The following is a 25,275-nucleotide window of genomic DNA, read 5'->3' as shown; positions in this document are numbered from 1 at the left end:
GTCTCAGGTAGTTATCCCTGTCCCTCCTTAGGAGAGGAGCAAGGGTCACTACTCCAACCTATTTGTGGTACCAAAACCGGACAATTTGGTACGGCCAATTCTAAACTTAGAGTCTCTCAATCCATTCCTAAAGGTAATTACTTTCTGTACGGAGTCCCTTCGGGTGGTCATAGCAGGATAAGAGCAGCAGGAGTACCTAGCATCCTTCAATGTGAAGGACTCTTACCTGCACGTCCCAATATGGGTCCCACATCAGTCATTCCTGCGGTTTGCCATTCTGGAGGACCATTATCAATTTCAGGCCTCACAAATCTTGCCCACTTTAACTTTGCAGCAACACAAATAATTCTTCCAGTTACTCCAGTGTAAATTTGGGGAGTTATTTGCAAGTCATGCGGAGGTGGGGGAACTCATTTTACTATGCCACCTAATTACCCCCTGGAACTCAGTTCCACCCAGTTCCCCCTTACTTTAACCCCTGGTTATTTGGCATTCTTGATTCCCCTTAAATATATCTGAGCAACTACAGGTATATTGTAATTCCGTAAAGCAAGATGAGTGCATGCTGTAACCAAATAGATATTAGCTGTGGTTAGACTACTGCCAAAGAGCAGAAAACCACCACAATCACCTTCTACATATGTTGCTTAGCAATTGCTTGACTCTGCAGGTACAGTATGCTTTCTTTAGGTTCTGTGGGGTTTATTTACTAAGATGGGAGATCTATTGAAGATGGGATGTCACTTTTACTTTGATGGTATTTTGCCAGCCCTGATCTTTTGGAAAATAATCTCTCTATTATTACACTGCAGATTTGGCAGAACTCTTTGTGTTATACTGGGTTATATAGGACTTTTTGTACACCTATACTCTTGTACATATGATGTCTTGAAACATGATATGCATATACAGTACACCTATCAGCCATAAAAATACAACCACCTGCCTAATTTAAAATCAGTCCCCCTTGTATTGCCAAAACTGCTCTGACCCATCGAAGCATGAATGCTACATAACCTCTGAAGGTGTCCTGTGGTATCTGGTAGGCAGACATTAGCAGCAGGTCCCTTAAGTCCTGAAAATTGTGAAGTAGGGCCTCTATAGCTCGAACATGTTTCTCCAGCTCATCCCAGAGAAGCTTGATCGTATTGAGATCTGGGAAATTTGGTGGCCAAGCCAACACCTTAAACTCTTTGTCATGATACATTTTTGCAGGGTAGCTAGGGTGCGTTATTGTGCTGAAAGAGGGCACAACTATCTGGGATTACTGTTGCCATGGAGGGGTGTACTAGGCCTGCAACAATGTTTAGGTAGGTGGTATGTGTCAAAGTAACATCAAAATAAATACTAGGACACAAAGCATCACCCTGCCTCTGCCACCATGAATTCACCCCATAATGCATCTCTTCCCCAAGTAAATAATACACACTCTTCAGTTCTTACCTAGCTGATACAATTTCTTCCATGTCAAAGTCACTGAGATCCTTATGTTTGCCCATTTCTCCTGCTTCCAACAACTTAAAGAGCGTGATGCCTAATATATCCAACACCTCCATAGATATCACTGTTATTATTTTCACTTGGCAGTGGTTTTAATGTTATAGTTGATCAGAGTACTTTAAGTATAGTTTAATAAGTGCACTGATGCAGTTGCATTGCACCGGTGCCTCTGAGGACTAAGGGGCCCATTGCTGTCCACACCAGCAATGACTTATTGGGTTTGGGTAGAGGAAGGTTTTTTAAATGATATTTTTGCCCTTGGGCCTACCACTCACAAGTTCCACCACTGAGTTCACCTGTTGTACTCTGTTATCAAATCACATTGTTATATTGCCTAGTACATTAAAGTATGTTATTGAGCTTGATAAAGTGCCCTGTTTACTCTAGCAATAATAATGAACTATTTGTGATAAATCCTTACTAGCCACACAGAAGTCCTGGCAGCATCCAAATACTGGTAAGCATTAAGGAGATGTTGCTAGTAGTATCCAATCAGCTTCTATCTAAAGTATCATTATATTCCCTAACTTTGCATTCAAGGCACCCTAACAGTTCAAGCTTTAAGGATATCAATTGGATAAGTACAGATTTCTTGAGGTATTGATTAAGTAATTTATGCCCAAGCTTTGTTGTCCTTCAAACCTTGACTGTTAAGGCCCCCATACATCGAGCCGATTTAGTCTGATTTCAGCCGATTGCGACCAATTGGCCCATTAAATCGGACTAAATCGCATCTCCCTGACATGCAGTCGGGTCCGATGCACGGTCCCGTGCGCATCGGACCCGACTAGGTGGTCGGACCGGCTGGCCTTCCGACAACCCGTTCTGGAGTGGGCGGGAAGCAGGGACGCATGCGACCCATCAAAACGGATTGCATGTCTCCCTGCCGCCGGGAAGGTCCCGGCGGCTCGTACTCCTTTGGGTGTCCGTATACTGCTGCGAGACGCCGCAGGGAGTGTATGGGCACCTTTAGGGTTTTTTTGAGGTCAGAAATTGGGAACCAGTGGTGTGGCTTTACAATGTGGGAGACAGTGGCCTCCTGATTAGAGATAAAGACCTGGTTACCTGCTATAAAACTGTTCTAGCATCCCTGCTCCACTACCTGTTTGTGAATGGGTCGCACATGGGTTGGAGCCGGGTAAATCCCTGGTATAACCCGGCTAGTTGGCAGTATAACTAGTGGAAAGGCTTCATCACATCGTTTTATCTGCACCAGTCTGATTACATGAACATGCTGGAAGCTGATTTTCATTGCTACAGTTCATCACCATTCTGTTTGCCATGTGATTAAAGTTACTATCTATACAGGCTACTAAACGGACACCAAGTGTATTCTAAAATGCTGGAGGGTTTTTAGATTTGTATTTTATGCACAGTGAACATATTTTTCTGCCTATCTGCATTTATCACAGCGAGTGGGAGTTGAAATGTAACTTGGTAAAATGAATTAACATCCACAGACAACCATGACATTGTGTGACTGGTAAAATACTGCTATGAAAAATGACAGGAAGCTTGCTTGATATGACCATGTAGAAATATTTAAACAAATCTTCCTAGAAAGGTTAGTACCCATCATTCAGCCATATGTCTCACTGATGGAGGAATGGTATACAGTGTACCAGTTTAGAATTAGAATGGTTTTTTTTTTTCTACATAGTGTTAAAAATAAACTTTCACAATAGCTAGATAAACCAAGAAGTAATTACCAGTCACTGGTGAAGGCTTCCCCATCACTCTAATACCCCTTTCACACTGCAGCTATTAACCATTGTATTGACGATTTTTTAGCCCTTTAAAACAGTTAGAGCTGCAGTGTGAAAGCGCCAGTCTGAATTTATCGGTTACAAATAACCGGTATTTGCAAACAAGTAAAAAGCAGAGTCCTACACGGTCCAGAGCCATTTTTTATGCAGTGTGAATGGCTCTGAACCGGTATTTAGGACTCAGGCAGCAGTGAGCACTGAGCTGCTCTGTGCATATATAATGAGCGGGACCCAGTGCAGTGTATATTTAATGAGCGGGACCCGCTCATTATATATGCACATATGTAACAAGCGGGACCCGCTCATTACATATGCTCATATATAATGAGCAGGCCCTGCTGATTAAATATGCACTGCACTGTCTCATAGGTACTGTGTGTCATGTTCTCCTCCAGCTGCTTTCACACCGCAAACCTGCTTGAGACCCGGTATTACGAGCGGTGACAGGGGTTTTACTTGCTCTGACCCGTTTAAAGAAACGTTTTAAATACTGAATCTAAGCAGGTTTTGCTGTGTGAAAGCAGCATAAATGGAGGAGCTTTAATATTAGTTAGCACATGTGAGTTTTTTTTTACCAGCACTGGCATTCAGTATAGGGCTCATTATCCCATCACTTTGATAAATAAAGTTCTGAGCGATTAGTTATTCCTAAAAGTTACTGTATCTGTGATGGTTTAACAGCCTATTATGACTGCACAGTGATAAGTCTACTTTTTTATCAACATAGGGGGAAATTTACTAAGGTGGGAGTTCTATTTCAGAAGGGATGTTGCTATGGGCAACCAATCAGAATCTACAGTACTTCCTATTTATTTAGCACCTTCTAGAAGACGATATAAACTGATTGGTTGCCCACGGCAACATCCCTTCTGAAATAGAACTTAGTGAATATCCCCCATAAAATCAGTTGACACTGTAATTTTTCAAGTCTTGCCATACTCAGCAGTAAGGGTTGATTTACAGTCTCCAGAGTCATCTTTACATATAGAAACACTGGGTAGATGCCCTGGGCCCCACAATTTGAGGGACCTTTGAAGACAGGTGGGCTGGGCCAGAGGGAACTTGTTCTGTAACAGCAATGTTGATGTGCAAATACTGTTTATCTGCGTTGGAGGAAAAATAAATAGCCTTTTTTACTTAAGCGAGTGATAATCATGTGGAACTGCTATTTAGGGCAAATAAGGTTGCTTACTACGCCCCATAGACTTGTTCAGACTTTACAAGCGGTTTCATTTCTGTTGAAACATCTCTGTCCTTTTAAAGGCAACTGCTTTTACTTGGTACTTAAAGTGTTCTGTGTGACTGGGTCTGCGATAATAAAACAGATTCCCATGGAACAGCATTTGACATGCATGCTTTTTACACATTCCCCAAATGCTGCAGCCAGGGTTTAACAGCAGCTTTGCACTTAAATGGCTTATGTATTTACAATTCATTGATGTATATATGGTGCGTTTGTGTCACTTGCACAACATAAGAGCCCTGATTCTTACTTGTATACTGCAGAATCCTTTGCTGTAGTCGGGTCTGTGGCTATGGAGGTAACTCAGACCTGATCGCATGGCAGCAAATTCGCAGAAGACAGCGATTGGATGGATGCCGCCCTGAAAAAGTGAAATCTGAAATGAATTTGCATGGTGTGTGAATGGATGTGTACACTGTGAATGGATGTAAACACCGTACAAAGACAAGACAGCAACGCGAATATGTTTAAATTACTTCTTAACAAGCTCATCATAGATTTATTTTCATAGGAGTAGACAGAGACTTACTCAATGGTGCAAAAAAAAAAAAGGCATATACTTTGATAAAGATGGCGCACTGAGAAGTTGCCCGTAGCAATGATTTAACTTCTACATATCATCTCATAGAATGTGCTTGATAATTGCTAGGTAGAAGCTGATTGGCTGCTATGGACAACTCCAATTGTCACTGTATAGAAGGCTTGATGCATCACTTACATACGTACAGGCTTGGCAACATATCTTGCACTACTGCCTACCTTCCCCACCAGCATCAGTATAAAATATTAAGCAGCATTGTCAGTAGCGCACGCAGGGGGGGTTTCTGAGTACCCAGAAACCCCCCCCAGGAGTCTAAGGGCCCTGGTCTGAAAGCTGAGGGTCCCCTCTTTCCATAGGTACAAGAATTTTAAAAATCGGCCCTTGGGAACCGGAGATATCGGACTTCAAAGCAGTGGTCCCCATCCAAGCCTGTTAATTGCTCTTCCCAGTCAGATATTTCAGGTTCTGTCTGACTTAGAGTTTTTCTGAGGGTATATTCCAAAAGCTGGGACTCTCCCCCTTTAATGGACAATAGTAGCTTGTCTACTGTTCCCACAACCAGAGACATCAGCCTTCCAGCAGCTGGTTACTGCTCCAGCTCCACACACCTGGTATGTAGTTTTATATTCTCGTTGGCAGATTGCTCTGCCTCCTGAACTCTTATCCCTAGCCCCAATACCATTTGGTAGGTGGGATTTTCTAGTTTTTAATTCCATTAAAATCTAAGACTTTTTTTCCGGGAACTGGAGATATCTGCAGTCAAGCAAACTGTCCTCCCACCAGAAAATTTTATTATTATTATTATTATTATTTATATACATTTGGTCTATCTATAATACTTTAACTGACCCGGCGTATACTGGGGCACCTAAGTGTCCATCTCTGTGCTTTGCTCCGCCCCTCTGGAAACCCCCTTCTGAAAATCCTGCGTTTGCCACTGATTGTTATTGAAGGATGAGAGTGGGAAAGGTTAACAATTCACAGCTTAGTGCATTTCTGTACACATCATAATGAAAATAATGAAAATACACTAAAGATAATTTGAAAAGTATACTATAAAACATTTTTATAATGCTCAAAATAGTGTTTGTTTTACAGGTATGTTTGTAATGTTGCTGAATATTATCTTCAATTCTTTTATATCATTTCATAAACCACAATATATCATTTCCTAGCTTTACTTTTTTGCATACTGAATGTATGTTCCGAGGTGACACTTCAGCTAGAATGGCCTACAAATAGTTTTTTCTTCTTGATGTTGTGCTACATATTATACAGTGTATATTGAGAGCCCTTAGCAACTGTTGTAGGTGGAGTTTGTTACTTGTTTTTTTTACATTAAGAATGTAACTGGGTTCTTCATTTTGATGCATTTCTGCATTCTTTAAGGACCCTTAGCCACAACTGTAAAAACAATGCTTTTTCCAAATGTAAAATTAGGAGGATATTACAAATCAGAGTGAAGAAATCTACTGTTTCCATTAACCCACTTGCACCTGTGAATGGGTTCTATGTTGTTTTATGGAAGATGCCTGATTTATTTGCTTTCAGCTGACATTTCCATAATACCATTGGCAGAAGTGGCTAATCCAGTACATATTCATTACATCTGCTATTGTAGCCTGCCATTAACATTATTATTGTTTTCAGAGAACAATTAATAGTCTTTTGTATTTTTTGCTCTGAATCTAGAACACCAAATATAACAAGTTTGCAAATTTGAAACAAAAATTGTATATACTGTTTCTATGGAAACAAAATCCCTGCTGTACAACATGTAAGAAAAACTGTGGTGTATAGTTGCCTACCCTCCTGCATTCAGCAGGAGACTCCTTGATATACTGTAGTAGTACAGGGTTGCCTAACATCCCGAAATGGCCGGGAGGCTCCCGGAAATCAGGTCCCCCTCCCCCCCCCCCGCCCCCCGGAAAGGTGGGCAACCCTCCTGGATACCACATTTAAATGTAGCAGTACATGTCCGCACTTGTAGGTGCCACCTTCACAATCTCCCTGACATGCCTTTGCAAAAGTAGGCAAGTGTGCAAGTTTAACACACAAATAGATTAATACAAAGATTTAAAATCCATTTTTTACCAATTGATGATCATAGGACTGAGAATTCATAGGCAAAGGCATCACATTTATTATCATATATATTATGCTGAGTGAGAAGAAAATAAATATCACTGATATTGCAAACAAGTGAGTTACAAACAAATAAATACAATATTGCTGGCAGGAATTTAATTGTCAATCATTACTAAATTACTCAAAATATAAAGTTAATAATGCTATATCGAAATATCGTGCAACAAGAATTTAAGAACATATACACCATGGTTGCCTACACTCCCGGAATGGCACTGAGGGTCCTGTAAATTGGGTACCCCTCTAAGAATGCTGGCAGTCTCCCGCAACACCCCTCTTGGCAGTGGAGCCAGTGAAAGCGAATGACTCGAATCGCATCAATGTAGCCAAGCCCCCCCACGCTGGCCATGCTCCCACACCGGATGATCCATTGGCCCCTTTCCCACCCCATCAGCAGCCCACTCCCCTGCCTCACCGGGTGCAGCATGACACACTCCCTCAACGCCCCTCGTGCAAAATTCTGCTACAAACTATAATCTCCCTGAAACTAGTTTTCAAAAGTAGGCAAGTATGGTATGGAGGCACTGCTGCCTTTGCGATGTACAGGGAAATCCAGAAATGTAACTTAAAATCTTCACAGGCAGTAGTTTGTGTGCATATACAGATTACAGTCTAAAAAAAAAAAAAAAAATTGAATTACAAAGATCTCTGTTAATAATTCATACAATACAGATCCATAGGTAAATACATAACTTTATCTCGGGATTAACACCAACTGGTTTCAGCAATTTCAAGACATTATCATCCTACAGCAGGGGTGGGGAACCTCAGGCCCGGGTGCCATATGCAACCCCCGTAGCCGGTCTGAGTGGCCCTCCCACATGCCTGCCAGCTTTGCCGGGAGTCAAGTACAGGGGAATTCTCGTGAGAGGTCGGTAGTTCTTGCAAAATTCCACTTAATCAACAGCAGCCGGGGACTGTCAGTCCTATTCAGCGGCAGCCGCCGGAGCGTGGGACAGCTGCAGCAGGACAATTTGTAAGAGAAATTTTTACATATGGCCCGAAGGCTTTTTCCCCCATACAAATGGCCCTTGGCACAAAAAAGGTTCCCCACCCCTGTCCTACAGTATATATTAAAAGGTACACGTTGCCCCTCACCTCTATGGAGGGATTCAGGTGTTTTGAATGCTGGCGGCCACTAGATGGCATAATTCAAAGTGATCATTTTTAAGAAATAAAAGCCATCTAAATAGTAATTGGGTACCTAATGGCTTAACCTCATTTTGTGGCAGTTTGGCAGCTTGGAACTGTGTAAACGGAGTCCTTTGTTAATGGCAGAGTTAGAAACGCATATGGTGTGTTTGAACTTGGCTGATGTACACTGGATACTCATGCATTAATGATTTCATGTAAGCCCCCTGTATTGCCATAAATATTTTATTTGTAATATTTTTTATTATGTTTTTTGTTTCTTTTTTGCATTTATTACAAGGTGATCCCAGTAGGAATGAGAAATATATGCTTTCAATGCAAAATACTGTATCTGTAACAATGATAATTTCCCCCCTTTTCAAGGGATTTATATAATACAGGCTGAGTATCCCTTATCCAAATATCTGCTATCCAAATTATTTCGAAAACCATACATTCAAGAAGGATTTTTTTTTTTTGCTAAAAGCACTACTGAGGACATGATATGTAACTAGCACTACTGAGGACATGATATGTAACTAGCACTACTGAGGACATGATATGTAACTGGCACTACTGAGGACATGATATGTAACTGGCACTACTGAGGACATGATATGTAACTGGCACTACTGAGGACATGATATGTAACTGGCACTACTGAGGACATGATATGTAACTGGCACTACTGAGGACATGATATATAACTGGCACTACTGAGGACATGATATGTAACTGGCACTACTGAGGACATGATATGTAACTGGCACTACTGAGGACATGATATGTAACTGGCACTACTGAGGACATGATATGTAACTGGCACTACTGAGGACATGATTTGTAACTGGCACTACTGAGGACATGATATGTAACTGGCACTACTGAGGACATGATATGTAACTGGCACTAGTGAGGACATGATATGTAACTGGCACTACTGAGGACATGATATGTAACTGGTACTAAATACTGTACAAGAAAATGATTGCTTGGCATTTAAATTCAGTATCTGAGATAATACACAAACTTTGTTTCATGTTTTGAAACCTTGTTTAATGCACTCATAAAATATATATATTTGTGTGCATTTCATGTGTTTGATATACTTGTGCAACATAAATGCAAGATACATCACTGAAGTATAAAAATATTCTGAAATACGGAATAATCCGTTATCCAAAATTTCTTCTAGTCCCGAGCATTTTGGATAAGGGATACATACAGTATACAGTGTATATATATATATATATATATATATATATATATATATATACTTGCGGGAGAACCACGGCATTCAGGACTGTGGGATGAAATAACGACACGTAGCCTCTCCGGGTACCGTTCATATATGAGATCCCAGAGTCTTTCATTCTGATGGCCTTTCACATTGTGAATACTATCTGTTGTATCGATTTATTGAATTCTACTTTTAAATGTATTTCTTAGGATTCCACAATACTCTTTACGGGTAAATTTACTAAGGTGGGAGTTACAGTATGTTGAAGATAGGATGTTGCTATGGGCAACCAATTAGATTCTAATTTTTATTTAATTAGCACCTTCTAGAAGATAATAGATGTAATCTGATTGGTTGCAATGGACAATATCTTCAATAGAACTCTCATGTTAGTAAATTTCCCCGATTATCTGCAATATGGATGTTTTCACATCAGATCCTAGGATAAAATTATATATGGGGTAGTGCAAATGATTTGGATATTAGTCACAGAGGAGTTCTGTAATTATATGAAAACACAAGGCTGTGGCCGAATACTTTTATATAGTTCACGCAAATCCATAGTAAAGTTAATGGTAGCAATCTACTGTACATTAGGAAGTGTATTATTCTTTAGAGTTTACACATTTTCCTAATGAACCCCCATGTAATGACATCAGAGCTCAGAAATTATAAGTGATTCCATCAGAGCTCATCACTGTATTGGCAAAAATATATCATTTAATGTTAACAACATTCGTGTTATAAAGATATTACAAATCAAGGAGGTGGATTACCCAATATTTATAAGGGTAGCAAGCACTTTGGGTAAAAGGGGTGTGACTCAGGCTGGGCAAAGTGTCCAAATCCGGCTGTATTTACTGGCAACAACAATTTGCCAAGGCAAAGCAGAAAGCAGTATCATGAAGATGAATTAACAACCAGTGATCCCCGCTATGCCCCCCCTAACAATGACTTCGGGAACCACTGGGTCCGGCCCTGTGGTTGAGCCTAACAATGCATGTGCATCCATCTGAAATCTCAAATTGAGGTTTCAGTCAAAAGGGCATTTTGGGGGTTTACGCATTAATACCCCTTATCATCCCCTTATACTTTTTTTTTTGCTTTGGAGTCCAGACACTGCTAGTTACACTTCTGCCCCGTACTGCTATTTCGACTCCCACCCACCTGCTAGCAATAGGTTATAGTTCAAAGATTGTCACTTTTGAAAGAAAATGACATTAAGGGCGGGATTTTCTAATACCTCCCGCAGCACATCGCCGGCACCAGCAGTTTTGATAATCGCATATGCAGTAACATATGCGATTATTAACGCAATAGCGATGACCGGCGATGTGCTGCGCGCCCCCCCTCCCTCCCTGAACCCTTACCCGGCTGTGTGAGGGCTCCTTTTCCTTCTCCCTGCACCTGGAAGCTGTGCTGGGAGAAGGAGATCACTGGTCCGGGCAGCACAGCAGGAGGCTGCCCGGACACAGGTGAGAGAGGGCATCGCAGATCGGCGGGGGGGGGGGGGGGTGCTCGGGGCGGCGGGGGACGCGAAGGAAAGCCCATAGGCTTCCATGGGGTTACGCCATATAGAACTGGCGTAACCCCCCACAGTGAAGCCCCGGCGGTGGGGCTTTGCTGCATATGAAAATGCATTTTCAGTTTGGTGAATCTCGCCCTATGTGTTTACAGAGGAATAGACATGAGATGTATAGATTAGAACAATGTTTCTCAACCCTTATCCTCTGGACCCCTGTTACTTCACATTTTCCAGACCACCTACTGTAGCAGCGGCACTGATGTATGACCAACTACAGTATCACATTTTAAAGATCCACAGGTGACCTGCAAAACCACAACGGTTTTAGGTCCTCAGGACCAAGTTTAACAACCATTGTATAACAGCTCCTACTGCATGTTAAGGTATCTATTGTGTAGTTGCAGATGATCAATTCAGTGTAATGGTCCATCTTACAAAGTGATTCCATTTGATGTTACACACAGACTCTGAAGCCACTTCCGTAAAGGAAATGTGAATTGGGTGTCGTTACAGTAATTATAGTTACATTGCAAATAACAATTTTTAACCTCTGAATGCACAGTTACCACAGGAAATATTAGTCCTCACTGCATGCAAAGTTTCTGAAGCTCAAACTTGGGCCTGGTTTTTCTCTTGCAGCCTCTCGACGTTTCTCAGATGTGCCCACGAATATGGAGCCACATGGCCACCTGAATACAATAGGTACAAGCGTATAAGCGTTTGTTTAGTCTGCTGGCAAGCTGCCTGTGCTTCATGTGGCTATGTGCTTCTCAGTATGTTATGGTCAATGTAATTCTGTTAATGATCCACGTTGCAGGTTCCATACACGTAATTCTTCCCTCTGCAGATGAGGAAGCTGCAGAGAGAGACCCTTAACAGCACCAATTGTCTCTTTCCTTTTATTCATCATGTAATTCCTGTAATAATGAACAAAAAATTCTAAATATTGCCGTTACCAAGGTTACCACCTTCTCATCCAGAATGGAACTAACATCTGCTCCGTGTATGTTGGTGTACGCTAAATACACAATCTACAGCAATGCATGCATCAGTGTGTGTGTGTGTGTGTGTGGGGGGGGGGGGGGGTTGTGTGTGTGGTTCATCTGGTTATGTTCTGTGTATACTCTATTCTCCTGCTGCGTTGGTGCATCTGTCTTTTGAAGTAAAAATGTTTGTCCCTATATCAGCCAGACCCACAGCGGTGTGCTGGAGATCTTATACAGATGTGTCCATGTACATCTTGGTTTTGCTGCACCATGTATGGCGCAATATGGCACACCTTGGACTCTGCAAAAGTCACGCTTTGTGATTTTTCAAAAAATTTGCTTCTCTAATCTATTACTTTATACAAGTTCTACTGCTTCAGAAATTTTTTGGACTCTATCTAGTTGCTACATTTGGAAAAACAGCTAAGCCGTGTTTTACATGTTGTGACAAATTGAGAAAAAAAGCCAAGATGTATGTGGACATATCTGTATGTTGTACATCTTTCTTCTATATCAGAATGTTTTATAAAACAAATAATATACATTACACACTAGTTCAACTGGTTTCCATGACAATTGACATTAAAAGCAAATAACTCTCAGCAGTCACACATTGGTATTAATAATATTTAAATTGATTGATTGATAAACAGATACATATCTATCTTTTATAGCGGTCAATTAATCTCATATATTAATATCTCAAGACTAATTTCTTCCCTTTTCATTATCAATCTCATATCTATCTATCTATCTATCTATCTATCTATCTATCTATCTATCTATCTATCTTTTGTATTCTTATCTCAAGTCTTATTTCTCCCCTTTTCATTATCAATCTATAATCCAATAAAAAAATGTATGTGTCTAATACAAAAAGATACCTTTGTTCTGAGATTAAACTGGTACTTGTTTAGTTTCACGGCGGCAGCATGGCCGGCTGCTACTTCCGGGTTCGGCGCTCGGAAAACTATCTAAAATAAAGTCCATGCCAACATGAATTGGTTCATACCCCCACTATCCACGTTGGCATGGAGTTGACTTTAGATAGTGCGGAGAGCGTACGAGCCACCGAGCCCATAGCGTGGGCGAGCGAATCGAGCCCCACAAGGGGACACAGATGCTGCTGCGACTGAGATGCTGCCGCCGTGAAAATAAACAAGTACCATTAAATTTGATATAGGAGGAAAGGAAACAAGAATTTGCTGCTCCTCTCAATGAGTCCTCTGTTAACAGGACACCCAAAAAATCAGATACTAGTAAAATTAAGGGAGCAATATACTATCAACATTTTTCTAGTTTATATGAAAAGAAGTATACCAGCATGGAGATAACGCACCTTTCTGACGTGTTTTTCTTTAAAATCATAACTTTTTTGTATAAAAAGCATAATACAGTTTTATTAAAACAGGAGTAAAACACGTTCCAGTGTTACATCCAGCTTGTGTGGTTAATTCACAGTTCAAACTTTTTCCACTCTCAATTTCCAGAGTAAATTGACAATTTATATACAAACTCCAAGGCGTTTCGTCCCTAACAAGATTTCATCAGGGGTTATTCTAAAATATGCAATGGAAATAGAAAAACACAGAATTTGTCTAGGTGATAAGACAATCTCATTACCTAGCAGACATTTGTTTGGTTAACCTGGAAAGCTGTGGAACTGATCTCACTGACTCCAGACCAAAGTGCTGTTATATCTATGTTGGTATACTTCTTTTCATATAAACTAGAAAAATGTTGATAGTATCGCACCCCCTCAATTGTACTAGCTATCTGTTTGTATATATCTATCTATCCTCTATATGTTCTATTTATGATCTGTATTTCTTTCTATCTGTCTATCTATCTATCTATCTATCTATCTCATGTACTGTATTCTTATCTCAGGACTCATTCCTCCCCTTTTTATTTATCAATCTATTATAGATTGATTTTATTTATCAATCTATAATGTATCTTTATATCTATATGCCTGTCATCTATCTGTTCATCTATCTATCTATCTGTATTTCTATCTATCTATCTATCTATCTATCTATCGAATGCATTTTTATATCAAGACTCATTTCTCCCATTTTAATTATTGATCTATCTATTATCCACCTGTCTGTCTGTTTGTAATCTATCTGTTCTATCATCTGTATTTCTATCAATCTATCAATCAATCAATCAATCTATCTATCTAACTAACTTACAATTGTCTGTCTAATAGTGGGTACACATGGTGCGATTTTACTTGCGTTTTGATCCCGATTCGATTGGGATCAAATCAAATGGTACGCAAAATGCATTCGATTTGACTATATAGTACAGATCTGTACCATATAGTCTTGCCTGACAAGACTATTTTGCTATTCGATTTACACTACACTCGAGCGTGCATTGGGATCGAATCTGCATTGAATGTAGAAAAACCAATACATTTTCTATTAGATTTTGCTTCTACAAGCAAAATCGAATAGAAAAATAGTGCATATCTCACCATGTGTATCCTCTATAACTATATGTATATCATTGATCTGTTTTTATCAATGTATCAATTTTTATCTATATCATAACTATCTCAAATTAAGAACTTTATTACAATGTCTGACACAATCATAAAACCAACACAGGGCATTATTCTCTACAGTCACTGATTGACAGCCTTGACAGGTCATTGACTTTTGCTTAACTTGTCTGAATCTATATTTCAAATGGAGCTGGCATGTATGTATGGGTTTGGTAATTCCTGTATATCATAGTTCGGTGATATGTACTTGTAAGTGTTATTTTGTATTTAATGGTAAGTGTATGAGACAGTATACTTCATATATGTAGTTATGTACTATATGCAATGTACCGTGGTTGTTTATGTTACATGTATGTTACTATGTTACAGTTCTGCTCTGAAATATTGTCATTGGTATGTCATAATAAAGGCATTCTGTCAGTCTATTAACCAAGCTTAATAATTCAGAGTGTTATGAATATTACATTAGTGTAAATTGAGGACAGAATAGTCCACTGGTTGTGGATCTCTAGGTCCACCACTATTGGTCGACAGGCGAAAGGCCCACAATTAGTGTAAAGCTAAACTAGTGTAGCGATGTTACACTAGTGATTTTGACAGTATAGTCAATATTGCATAGCATATAGTACAGATCGCATTGTGCTGTTCAGAACCCAATCCTGACGTGCGGCTCCACGGCATCAGAATTGACTATGGAAATAGACCATGCAGCACAGTCTATTTCTGCTATCTGAGAATGAGGGATATGCTCTTTAATGCAGCAACCCCCGTGCGCCATCCCTCCCTCCCCGCCAGCCAATGCTGGCACCCTGCCGGCCAATGCTGTGGCCGCTGGATCAACCCATGTGGCCACAGCATTACGTGTCCCCTCACATGGCTTGCTTCGCTTGCTATGGCACACTATTATATTCTCCCTCTAGGACAACATGGATGGAGAAGGAAGAACAAGTTGGCTAAAAAAAAAGATCATGAAAAACTCATGTTGACACTTTCATGTGTCGACCATTACCACATTGACCTTTTTAATGTATCAACTTTTTGTCAATGTTGACCTATTGCATGTTGACCTTTTTCATGTCAACCTATTGCCTGTCAACCAATAGTGGTTGACATATTAACTGTTGACTAAATCTCTGTTAACCTATCACCTTAACCACACACGCCATAGTACAAAATTAGATTTGTATAGAACCTGTTGGCCAAAAGCAGCACTGCTAATTTTTATTGTTATTATTTTAACTGTAAATTGTTATAGTGGGAGATTTCCTTGCTCCAGATCTCTACATTCTACCCAATATATATAAATCTGCTTCCAGAAGCATTGGAGCCCCTGAAACAAAGAGGAACTAGAATCTCCCATTGTGTCCCTAAAGCTGAACAGCCTTTACAATTTAATTATGGAGAGGCCAGCAATTCAGATTAAGAAATGCACAAAAATATTCATATGCATTGTAATAAAAACCCATTACAATGTATTTCCTTTCTTAATAACTTGACCAAAGAGGCCATTTCTGACACAATAACTTTCTACCTGTAGTCTAAATAAAACCTTTTTATTAAATACTATTATCAGAGCCAGATTAAGGGGGATATTCAATCTCCGACGAGCACCTCCCACCGGGGAGATGCCCGCCGGGCCCTATTCAATGCTGTCTTCCCCGACAGCATTGAGCAGGGTATCTCGGCAGAACAAGCCCGACATCACAAGCTGTCGGGCTCGTTCTGCCAAGAACAGCCAGGAAGTGACGAGCTGCCGGCTGCAGCTCGCCTATTCCCGGCAGCAACTCGCGGCCACGCCCCCTTTTCGCTCCCTGGCAGGCGGGACATTGAATCCCACCTGTGTGTTCTCGGTCGAGCTGACCGAGAACGGGACTGGGTCACGGCGGTCGAGCAAGCTCGACTGCCGTGACCCTGACATTGAATACCGCCCTAAGACCTTGTGGGGGCCAAGGCCCCAAAGACAGAGCCCTGATAACAAGATGCCCCTCCTTCACCCACACAGCCGGCATCAGGAGCTGCTGAGGGGAGGGCCCATGCTACAGGGGGAGAGAAGACACCTGACCATCAGGGAAGGGCAGGCCGGGGGCTGTGCACTGCCCATCGTACAGCACTTCTGGCTGTCACCTCTTCTCGGGCAGCATGGCTGATTCATGCAATCTGTGGCCTACACCACCAGCCGCAGCAGAGCAGTAGTGTTCCAGCACCTCAGCAGGGGCAGTGCAGCTCTGGCAAGGGGGCCCCTTAATCCAGCTCTGACTATTATCTGTTAAGGAATAGTTAAGAACAAAATCACAGCAAAATGTTACACTAAACTTTAGGAGAGAGGTGAATGTTCCGTGCCACTGTACTAAATTTCGTTCGTATCTACTGTGGAGTTTTGAAGGTCCCTGATTCTTCCTAGTTTACTTTAAATGATGTAACTGGCTCCTTTCTCTCAGCAGGGCACTATGGGAAGGATATATATCGTAGTGGAGGACCCGATCTGCATAATTTCATCTCCTCTGGATTTGTGACCTTAGGACGAGGACATCTCAAGGGTATAGTACAATACATTTATTTCTTATCTCATACATATGGCTGTACCTGTGACCACTGTCTCCCACTGTCTTACTTGTTAATAAAGTTGAATTGATTAATTTTATTCATAAAATCTAGAGAGAAACCCTCCAATTGGTGTTTACCATGTTGTCTATTCATACTGCTCTACCATGTATGTAACATAAAACTCTATTCGTCACTACATTTTTGTACTCCGTCGATATATTTCAATGAAATACAACCTTTGAACATTGGATGATTTTAGGTTTTAAAAAAAAAACTATTTTTAACAATTGCAGTTGAGGGACTGGCTGTAAGGTTTATATCACAAACGGCTACATTCTATAACAATATGTCACAAATTATACTGTTGCTTCATGTAGCCTTGTTCATGGTTCTTAATGGTACTGTCATTTAAATTGTTAAAAGTAGGGCAATAGACTAAATTCCATAGAAATTATCATTAAAAAGAACATATTTCCTTCATGCAGTGGAGGCAGCTGAACCAATATTCATGAGAATGATTATGTAGCCTGTTTGGTCATTAGAATCCATTGACCTTAACAGGCTTTGCATTTCTTCTGGCCACAGACTGGTACCGCCACTGTGTTTAGGTGAGACAGCTGGACACTTATGTTACTTTCTTTGTATCATATACAAATGGCGTTAAGGTGCCCAAACACGGTACAATTGCTGGGTGCGATGAGATGCGCGCTCTCGTCACACATCTCATCGCACAGCACAAAAATGATGGTGATATTTGAGATATAAAAGTATCTCTTGCACATTACTCGCTTTCTCATCAGGAATTTGGCTAACACCAAAAAGAGTACTTCAGGAATTACACATTCTATATATTAGAGACGCTTTTACGTTGTATGAAGTGCTATATTAAATATTACTCCCTTCATGATTGTGATTGGCCAATACAAACACTTTTTCCACACTGTCAGTTTGCTTTGATTAACATGAGTCAAAAGACTCATTTTGCCAGTCTTCCATGATGGAATATTATATAATTTTAGGGGTGTACCGGCGCACCAGGTGTATTGGATCTGGTTGGCGCTAGCTGCAGCACGTATGAGTGAATAAATCCGTATATAGTTTAGAGCAGTGGTAGCCAACTCCAGCACACTTCTTGATATAACTCTAAACCAGGGGTAGCCAACTCCAGTCCTCGAGAGCTACCAAAAGTTCACATTTTCCAGACAACCTAGCTGCTGCACAGGTGCACTCATTACTAGCTGAAACATTTTCAAAGATCCACAGGTGGAGCTAATTACTTCACTTGTGATTCTGTGAGGAGATCTGGAAAACATTAACTGTTGGTAGCTCTCGAGGACTGGAGTTGGCTACCCCTGGTTTAGAGTTATATCAAAAAGTGTGCTGCACTCTGATGGAATGTTAAATAGCCATTGTGGGCCTATCCCAACTTGTTAAATGGTTATGTGGGTTTTATAATGCCACGCTAAAGAGGTACAGTACAATTTTATATATACAACTTTGAAGATGGCTTAGGACCCTGGGAAAACGGTACCTGTTGCACTGCACTAGTTATGACATGTTCTGTGAAAATTAGGCACACCTAGATATTACCTAGGGCCTCATTTAGAGATGGTCGCAATTGCAATTGCAGCTGTGATCCCATCCCCATCGGTTATGTGAATATATGCAAATGTTAGGGGAATCCAATGGTTTATATAAAGACGTAGACATCGGATGTACATCAGAGGATCATTGGCCTTCGGAGTATCCCTAAGAGTGCACAACATTGCTGTTGGAAGTAAGACACCAGAGCTACTGTATTTTAACTATGAATGGGATTACAGTCCAAACTGGCCTAATCCCATTACTACCAATAAACACTCCTGGACGGAAAATCACTTTGTGAATTGATCTTTACATTGCGAGACCCTAATGTCACATGCACATACACATGTGCAGTGGCAAAATAATCTCTCCACTGCGCCTGATAGCACAGATCTCACAGCCTATTACATAGAAAGTACTATTATATGAATATACTTATATGAATATACAATATTTTATTGTAATGTTTGATTCAAAGAATTTCTCAGACCTCTACAAAGTTCTTGATGGTATAGTTTTCCTCCCAAGAAGAAACATTGGGCAGCTCATTCTGCTGGGTTTCATGGTCGTGGTAGAAATGTAAGGACACATTTTGCTGCGTAAATGTGCAAATATATGGTAATTATGGAATGATCCCTAAGTTGTTTAATGCTTTAATAAAGATAAAATTGATGATATTATGTACTGTACAGTTCAGTAACGAATATGAAACATTCATGAGTTAAACCCAAATCTATCCGACAATAAAAATATGCTCCTGCTAGTGTACTTCAATTGCAAAATGTGAATACTGTGTATACTTTATGTTGTCACATTAGGGCCATATCTTTATTTGATTTTTACTTTTCTCCTAAAACATTTCTCAGGTATTTGTCATTTATCTTCTCATTTATTCTGAAGAAAGAGGAAACTTTATGACTGTCTTAATTATGTGTCACTGTAGAACATCTGCTTCATTAACTGATAAAATGATGTACATAGCTGCATTTTCTCTGTAACCCAAGTGGCAAGTGAATTTTTCAAAACGGGTTGTAAAAATTTCCAAGCAAACAATTTTATTTATCATAATGTGGCAAAAAAGAAATATTTAGGGACCACAGGCGCTCTCCAAGCTCACATTTGTTAAAAACAATTTATTTGTAAAAAATGACAATAATAGGACAACGTGTCCAAATAGACAATGAACAATGTGGAATAAAATATGGACAACAATTAAAAATGATGAATGGCAATGTGAATGTTCCAGGGGTTTCCCTTACCCAAGCCTTATGGCAGAGCCACAGGTGGAAAAGTGCAGAGTACCTCCAGATGCACCCTGCTTGGCTCCAGAAGATTGAGGCTGGGAAGGTTCCTGTTCCAGAAAAAACACTGCAGTAGCCAATGTGTTTCGAGCTTAAAGGCTCTTCCTCACGGCCCATGTGTGCTGTATATATATTCCAACTCCTCCCCCGGAAGTGCATGTCCGGTCACTTCCTAATTCATACCTATTCCATTGTTCTTTAATAATACTTCATGAACAACTCCCGGGGTCCTCTTCTTGATTGCAGGGACACCACCTGATGGTATCTCTGCAATTTTTTATAGCGCTGAAGGTACGGTGGGGACTTCCGGTATCGAGTGCCGGAAGTGGTCATCTGCGGTCTTCCGGTCCGCCTATTGTCTCCTTCCCCGGCAAATCTGACATAAAAAGTGAGAAATAGACATTGATAAGTATTTATGATTTGACATATATATATATATATATATATATATATATATATATATATAAAGAGCACTTACCCCCTTCTTTTGCAGGTGAGGATTGAACCGGCACACAGATGTAGAAGTGAAGAAAAAGACGTTTATTGTACAGGCATGGTATGCACAGACAGTCAGCTGTAACCTAACAGCCGTTTCAACCACTTCCTAGTGGTTTTCATCAGAGGTGTAGTCACATTACAGTGTGCTGTTTAAATAGCATAAAATTGCGCCCAAATTGCTCCAGAAAGAGGCCAGTCAGACCTCCTGTGACGTCAGTTAGCGTCACTGACAGTGAATGACAGCGGGGCTGGAGACTGGGGGAGTGGTGAGTGGGTGAGTCATCAGGGTTCTCCCGGAGCATCAGCGCTATGCTGGCCCAGGGAGTTCCCTGTGTAATGTTAGTAGACTACAGTGCAGGTGACTGCGGGGTACAGCAGCGTAGCTGCTACATATATGCACACTGTGTAGAGCGGTGTGCTGGGGTGACATGGAGCGCACGAGCGGCTGGTTAGAAGAGTCAGTCGCTGTGACGCTAGCGGCTGGCTGGAAGTGTCAGCAGCTGTGACGAGCGGAGGGGTGAGGACGGGGGTGTGTTCACACGGGGGTCTGGTTGCCCTGGTAACATACCAACAATGTATAACGGACACGTTATCACGCTAGCGGCTGGCTGGAAGTGTCAGCCGCTGTGACGAGCGGAGGGGTGAGGACGGGGGTGTGTTCACACGGAGGTCTGGTTGCCCTGGTAACATACCAACAATGTATAACGGACACGTTATCAATAACCAAGTGGGGGAAAACATAGGCAATAACAAACGGGGGAAATCATAGGCAATAATAAACGGGGAATATGTTCACAACAGTATGTACCGGATGGTAGAGACAGCGTGCAAGTAAGCTTTGTGCGATGTCGACTAGCGCCTAGGTACTCAGCATAATGTGGACATGTCAACAGTTAGTGCTGTCGACTATTGCTACTGTAAAAAGTGTAAAAAGAGCATGTCAGTGACTGATCCGAACATCATAATATCATAGTGCGCCTCTAGTCCACCCGGTCGACACAGAGCCGTGTCGATCCCGGGAAATAAAGGACAATACTGGCTATGGTACAAGGGTGATGCATCTGGCAACATGGCCATATCACTAATACAAATGGGAACACTGGTCATGATCTATGGTGCCTATCAATCGACACTAGCAGTGTCTACACAATCTAGAGACCACTTAGAGTATGTGGTTGTCCAATTATAAGTACACATGGCGGTATCCTATAGAACTACACACTGAGTTGTTAGAGTAGCGGGTACATGAACCATTCGGTACGCTCGGCGGCGTGTGTTATACAATTAGTTCCCTGGACACACGGAGGTGTCAGGGGTATATACATAAAAAATGAATACAGTACGCTCGGCGGCGTATAATGCAAATCAAGGTCCCTGGACACTCAGAGGTTTCAGGGGTATGTGCATCGTAGGATCCCTCGGCATACGAAGGTATCAGGGGTATATGTCATAAAGCCCATAAAGGGGGCATTGTTGGTATCTCATAGGAAGACACCCATTTTAAAATCCTCATTAAGACCCTGCGGGGCCAGGCTCTTAAGCCTGAAAATCCAAGAGAGTTCTCTCTGTAGAAGAAGTCTCTCCCTGTCGCCCCCATATTTCAGAGGTGGAACATGGTCCAAGATGGTGCATTTTAAATCAATCATATTATGCTTCTGTTCCAAGAAGTGTCTTGCGACAGGCAAGTTCTTGAGGTCACTTTGGGTAGTTCTGGGGTTGATGCTTTTTTTGATCGAGGATCTATGCTGATTAAATCTTTCCTTAAAGGTGCAAGTTGTCTTTCCAACATAGACCTTGCGGCACGGACACTGTAGAGCATATATAATGTATCTGCTGTTGCAGTCGAGGTGGTATTTGATGTTGAATTTCTCATCATTGAGTGGGTTATTAAATACTGGGCCAGTTAGCAAGTATTGGCAGTTCACACATCCTCCACATTTGAATGTGCCCTTTTTGCATTTAAGCCAAGTTTGTCTTGAGCCGATTATTGGGTTAGGCCTGGTTTTGACCAGAAGGTCCCTAAGGTTGGGGCCCCTGCGGTAAGCGAATCTGGGAGGTACCTTGATCTCTTTGGAGAGCACCGGGTCACTGGTGAGCAGATGCCAGTGCTCATTCACCTTGTTTCTGATATGTTTAGACGCAACGGTGTAAGTACTGACAAAGTTGAGTCTGTCGTCGCTTTCATCATTGGAGATTGCTTTAGGTAGAAGGAGGTTATCCCTTTTAAGTGCCAGCGCTCTCTGGGCCGCCTTCTCTACTTCATTCCTGTCATATCCTCTATCAAGGAATTTGTCCTTCATTGTATTTATGGCCGTCTGGGTTGTCTCGGGGTCAGAAGTTATCCTGATTACTCTTAGTAATTGAGAGTATGGTAGTCCACGTTTTAGTGGCTCCGGGTGGAAGCTGGTAGCCGCAAGCAAGGTGTTTTTATCAGACTCTTTAGTGTAGATTTTAGTAGAGAGCTGCCCATTCTCAATCATTACCGTGACGTCAAGGTAATTAATGAGCTTCTCACTAAAATTAATGGTGAACCTGATAGTTCCTGGTATGGAATTAAGTTCATTGAAGAATTTCAATAGTCTCTCCTCACCTCCTGTCCATATAAGGAAGAGGTCGTCAATATATCGGACGTATAGTGCGATGTCAGCACTGTATTCGGTATTTCCACAGATGTGTGCCTCCTCATAAGCTGCCATGGTCAGGTTGGCATACGCCGGTGCCATGTTAGAACCCATGGCGGTCCCCTGGCGTTGTAAGAAGAACCTGCCTTCGAAGAGGAAGTAGTTCTTCGTGAGGATCATTTCCATCAGAGCCATCACGAACTCGACAGGAGGTCCCACATAAACATCACTGCTGAGTAAGGCTTCCCGGCATGCTGCTAGTCCTACATTATGTGGGATATTAGTGTAGAGGCTTGTGACATCAAGTGTCACAAGCATAGCTCCACTCAAACTTTGTTGGTGGGCTTGAATCTTCCTTAGGAAATCGCTGGTGTCCGCTATGAAGCTCTTGCTTTTTTTCACCACTGGTTGGAGGTAGAAGTCCACTAGTTGGGACAGTGGTTGGCAGAGAGACCCGCGCGCCGAGATAATCGGCCTTCCCGGTGGGGTCACAAGTGACTTGTGTACCTTCGGGAGTGTGTATAAGCACGGCGTTTTAGGGTGAGTTTGTGTGAGGAATTTAGCAGTTTCTTCACTGATGTAGTTGTTGGTCAGGCCCAGCTGGATGGTTTTGTCGACCATCTGTTTGTATCTCCATGTGGGGTCCATGTCCAGTTGCTCATAGCATGTTGTGTCAGATAGTTGTGCCATAGCTTCAGCGATGTAGTAAGCCCTATTGAGCAGGACGATGCCACCCCCTTTGTCCGCTGGTCTGATAATCAAGTCCACATCACTAGAAAGTGTGTCAATTGCTTGCTTCTCCTCTTTGGAGATATTATGGAAGGATATCTTCTGTTTCTCAATGAAGGAATTAGTGTCCCTTTTCAGGACACGGCTGAAGGTGCTGATATACATTGTTGATATACGTGTCCGTTATACATTGTTGGTATGTTACCAGGGCAACCAGGGCAACCAGGGCAACCAGACCTCCGTGTGAACACACCCCCGTCCTCACCCCTCCGCTCGTCACAGCGGCTGACACTTCCAGCCAGCCGCTAGCGTGATAACGTGTCCGTTATACATTGTTGGTATGTTACCAGGGCAACCAGACCCCCGTGTGAACACACCCCCGTCCTCACCCCTCCGCTCGTCACAGCTGCTGACACTTCCAGCCAGCCGCTAGCGTCACAGCGACTGACTCTTCTAACCAGCCGCTCGTGCGCTCCATGTCACCCCAGCACACCGCTCTACACAGTGTGCATATATGTAGCAGCTACGCTGCTGTACCCCGCAGTCACCTGCACTGTAGTCTACTAACATTACACAGGGAACTCCCTGGGCCAGCATAGCGCTGATGCTCCGGGAGAACCCTGATGACTCACCCACTCACCACTCCCCCAGTCTCCAGCCCCGCTGTCATTCACTGTCAGTGACGCTAACTGACGTCACAGGAGGTCTGACTGGCCTCTTTCTGGAGCAATTTGGGCGCAATTTTATGCTATTTAAACAGCACACTGTAATGTGACTACACCTCTGATGAAAACCACTAGGAAGTGGTTGAAACGGCTGTTAGGTTACAGCTGACTGTCTGTGCATACCATGCCTGTACAATAAACGTCTTTTTCTTCACTTCTACATCTGTGTGCCGGTTCAATCCTCACCTGCAAAGGAAGGGGGTAAGTGCTCTTTATTAACCGTTTAAGTTCCTGGCACCGGAGGACTGTATAACGCTTGTTGAGTGCCATCCTGCAAAACCACTTTGTATATATATATATATATATATATATATATATATATATATATATATATATATATATATATAATAGAGAGAGAGAGATAGGTCCTGGTTTCTTTCTAAAATATTAAATTATTGATGAAAATGAAAAAAATAAAAAATAAAACTAGAAATAAAAAAATATATAAATTAAAAAAAAATGAATGAAATGAAATAAAAATTAAAATAAAGATAATAATAAACATGAATTTTATTTATAATAATGACCTGTAAGGTTTACCTTAAACAGGAAATATAATCTTTTTTTTACACAACATTTTTTATTTGAATTTAGCTGTAAGGGAAATAAAACTGCGCCAAGTCTGTGCTAAAAGAAGGAACATGTGTATGAGAAAATACCTATAATATCATATACTAT

At 41.5% G+C, this 25,275-nt stretch overlaps 1 protein-coding gene across 11 annotated transcripts in view; it reads left to right on the top strand.

Moving 5' to 3' along the window:
- Window positions 1-25,275, top strand: part of SHISA6 (shisa family member 6) — a 353,649-nt gene that overhangs the window by 117,847 nt on the left and 210,527 nt on the right. For 5 of the 11 annotated variants that reach the window (XM_083148330.1, XM_083148332.1, XM_083148328.1 and 2 more), the window contains exons 4-5: window positions 11,734-11,796; window positions 17,034-17,132. In XM_083148330.1, coding sequence (XP_083004456.1) covers window positions 11,734-11,796; window positions 17,034-17,132 — 162 coding nt within the window. The remainder of the gene's footprint in view (window positions 1-11,733; window positions 11,797-17,033; window positions 17,133-25,275) is intronic. The other 6 variants (XM_083148329.1, XM_083148336.1, XM_083148333.1 and 3 more) reach the window with 3 other exon arrangements.

This window comes from Crinia signifera, chromosome 6 (genome assembly GCF_055691185.1).
Source record: "Crinia signifera chromosome 6, ASM5569118v1, whole genome shotgun sequence".
Classification (NCBI taxonomy): Eukaryota; Metazoa; Chordata; class Amphibia; order Anura; family Myobatrachidae; genus Crinia; species Crinia signifera.
The sequence above is the reverse complement of the archived record's forward strand: the minus strand, read 5'-3'. Positions and strand labels throughout refer to the sequence as shown.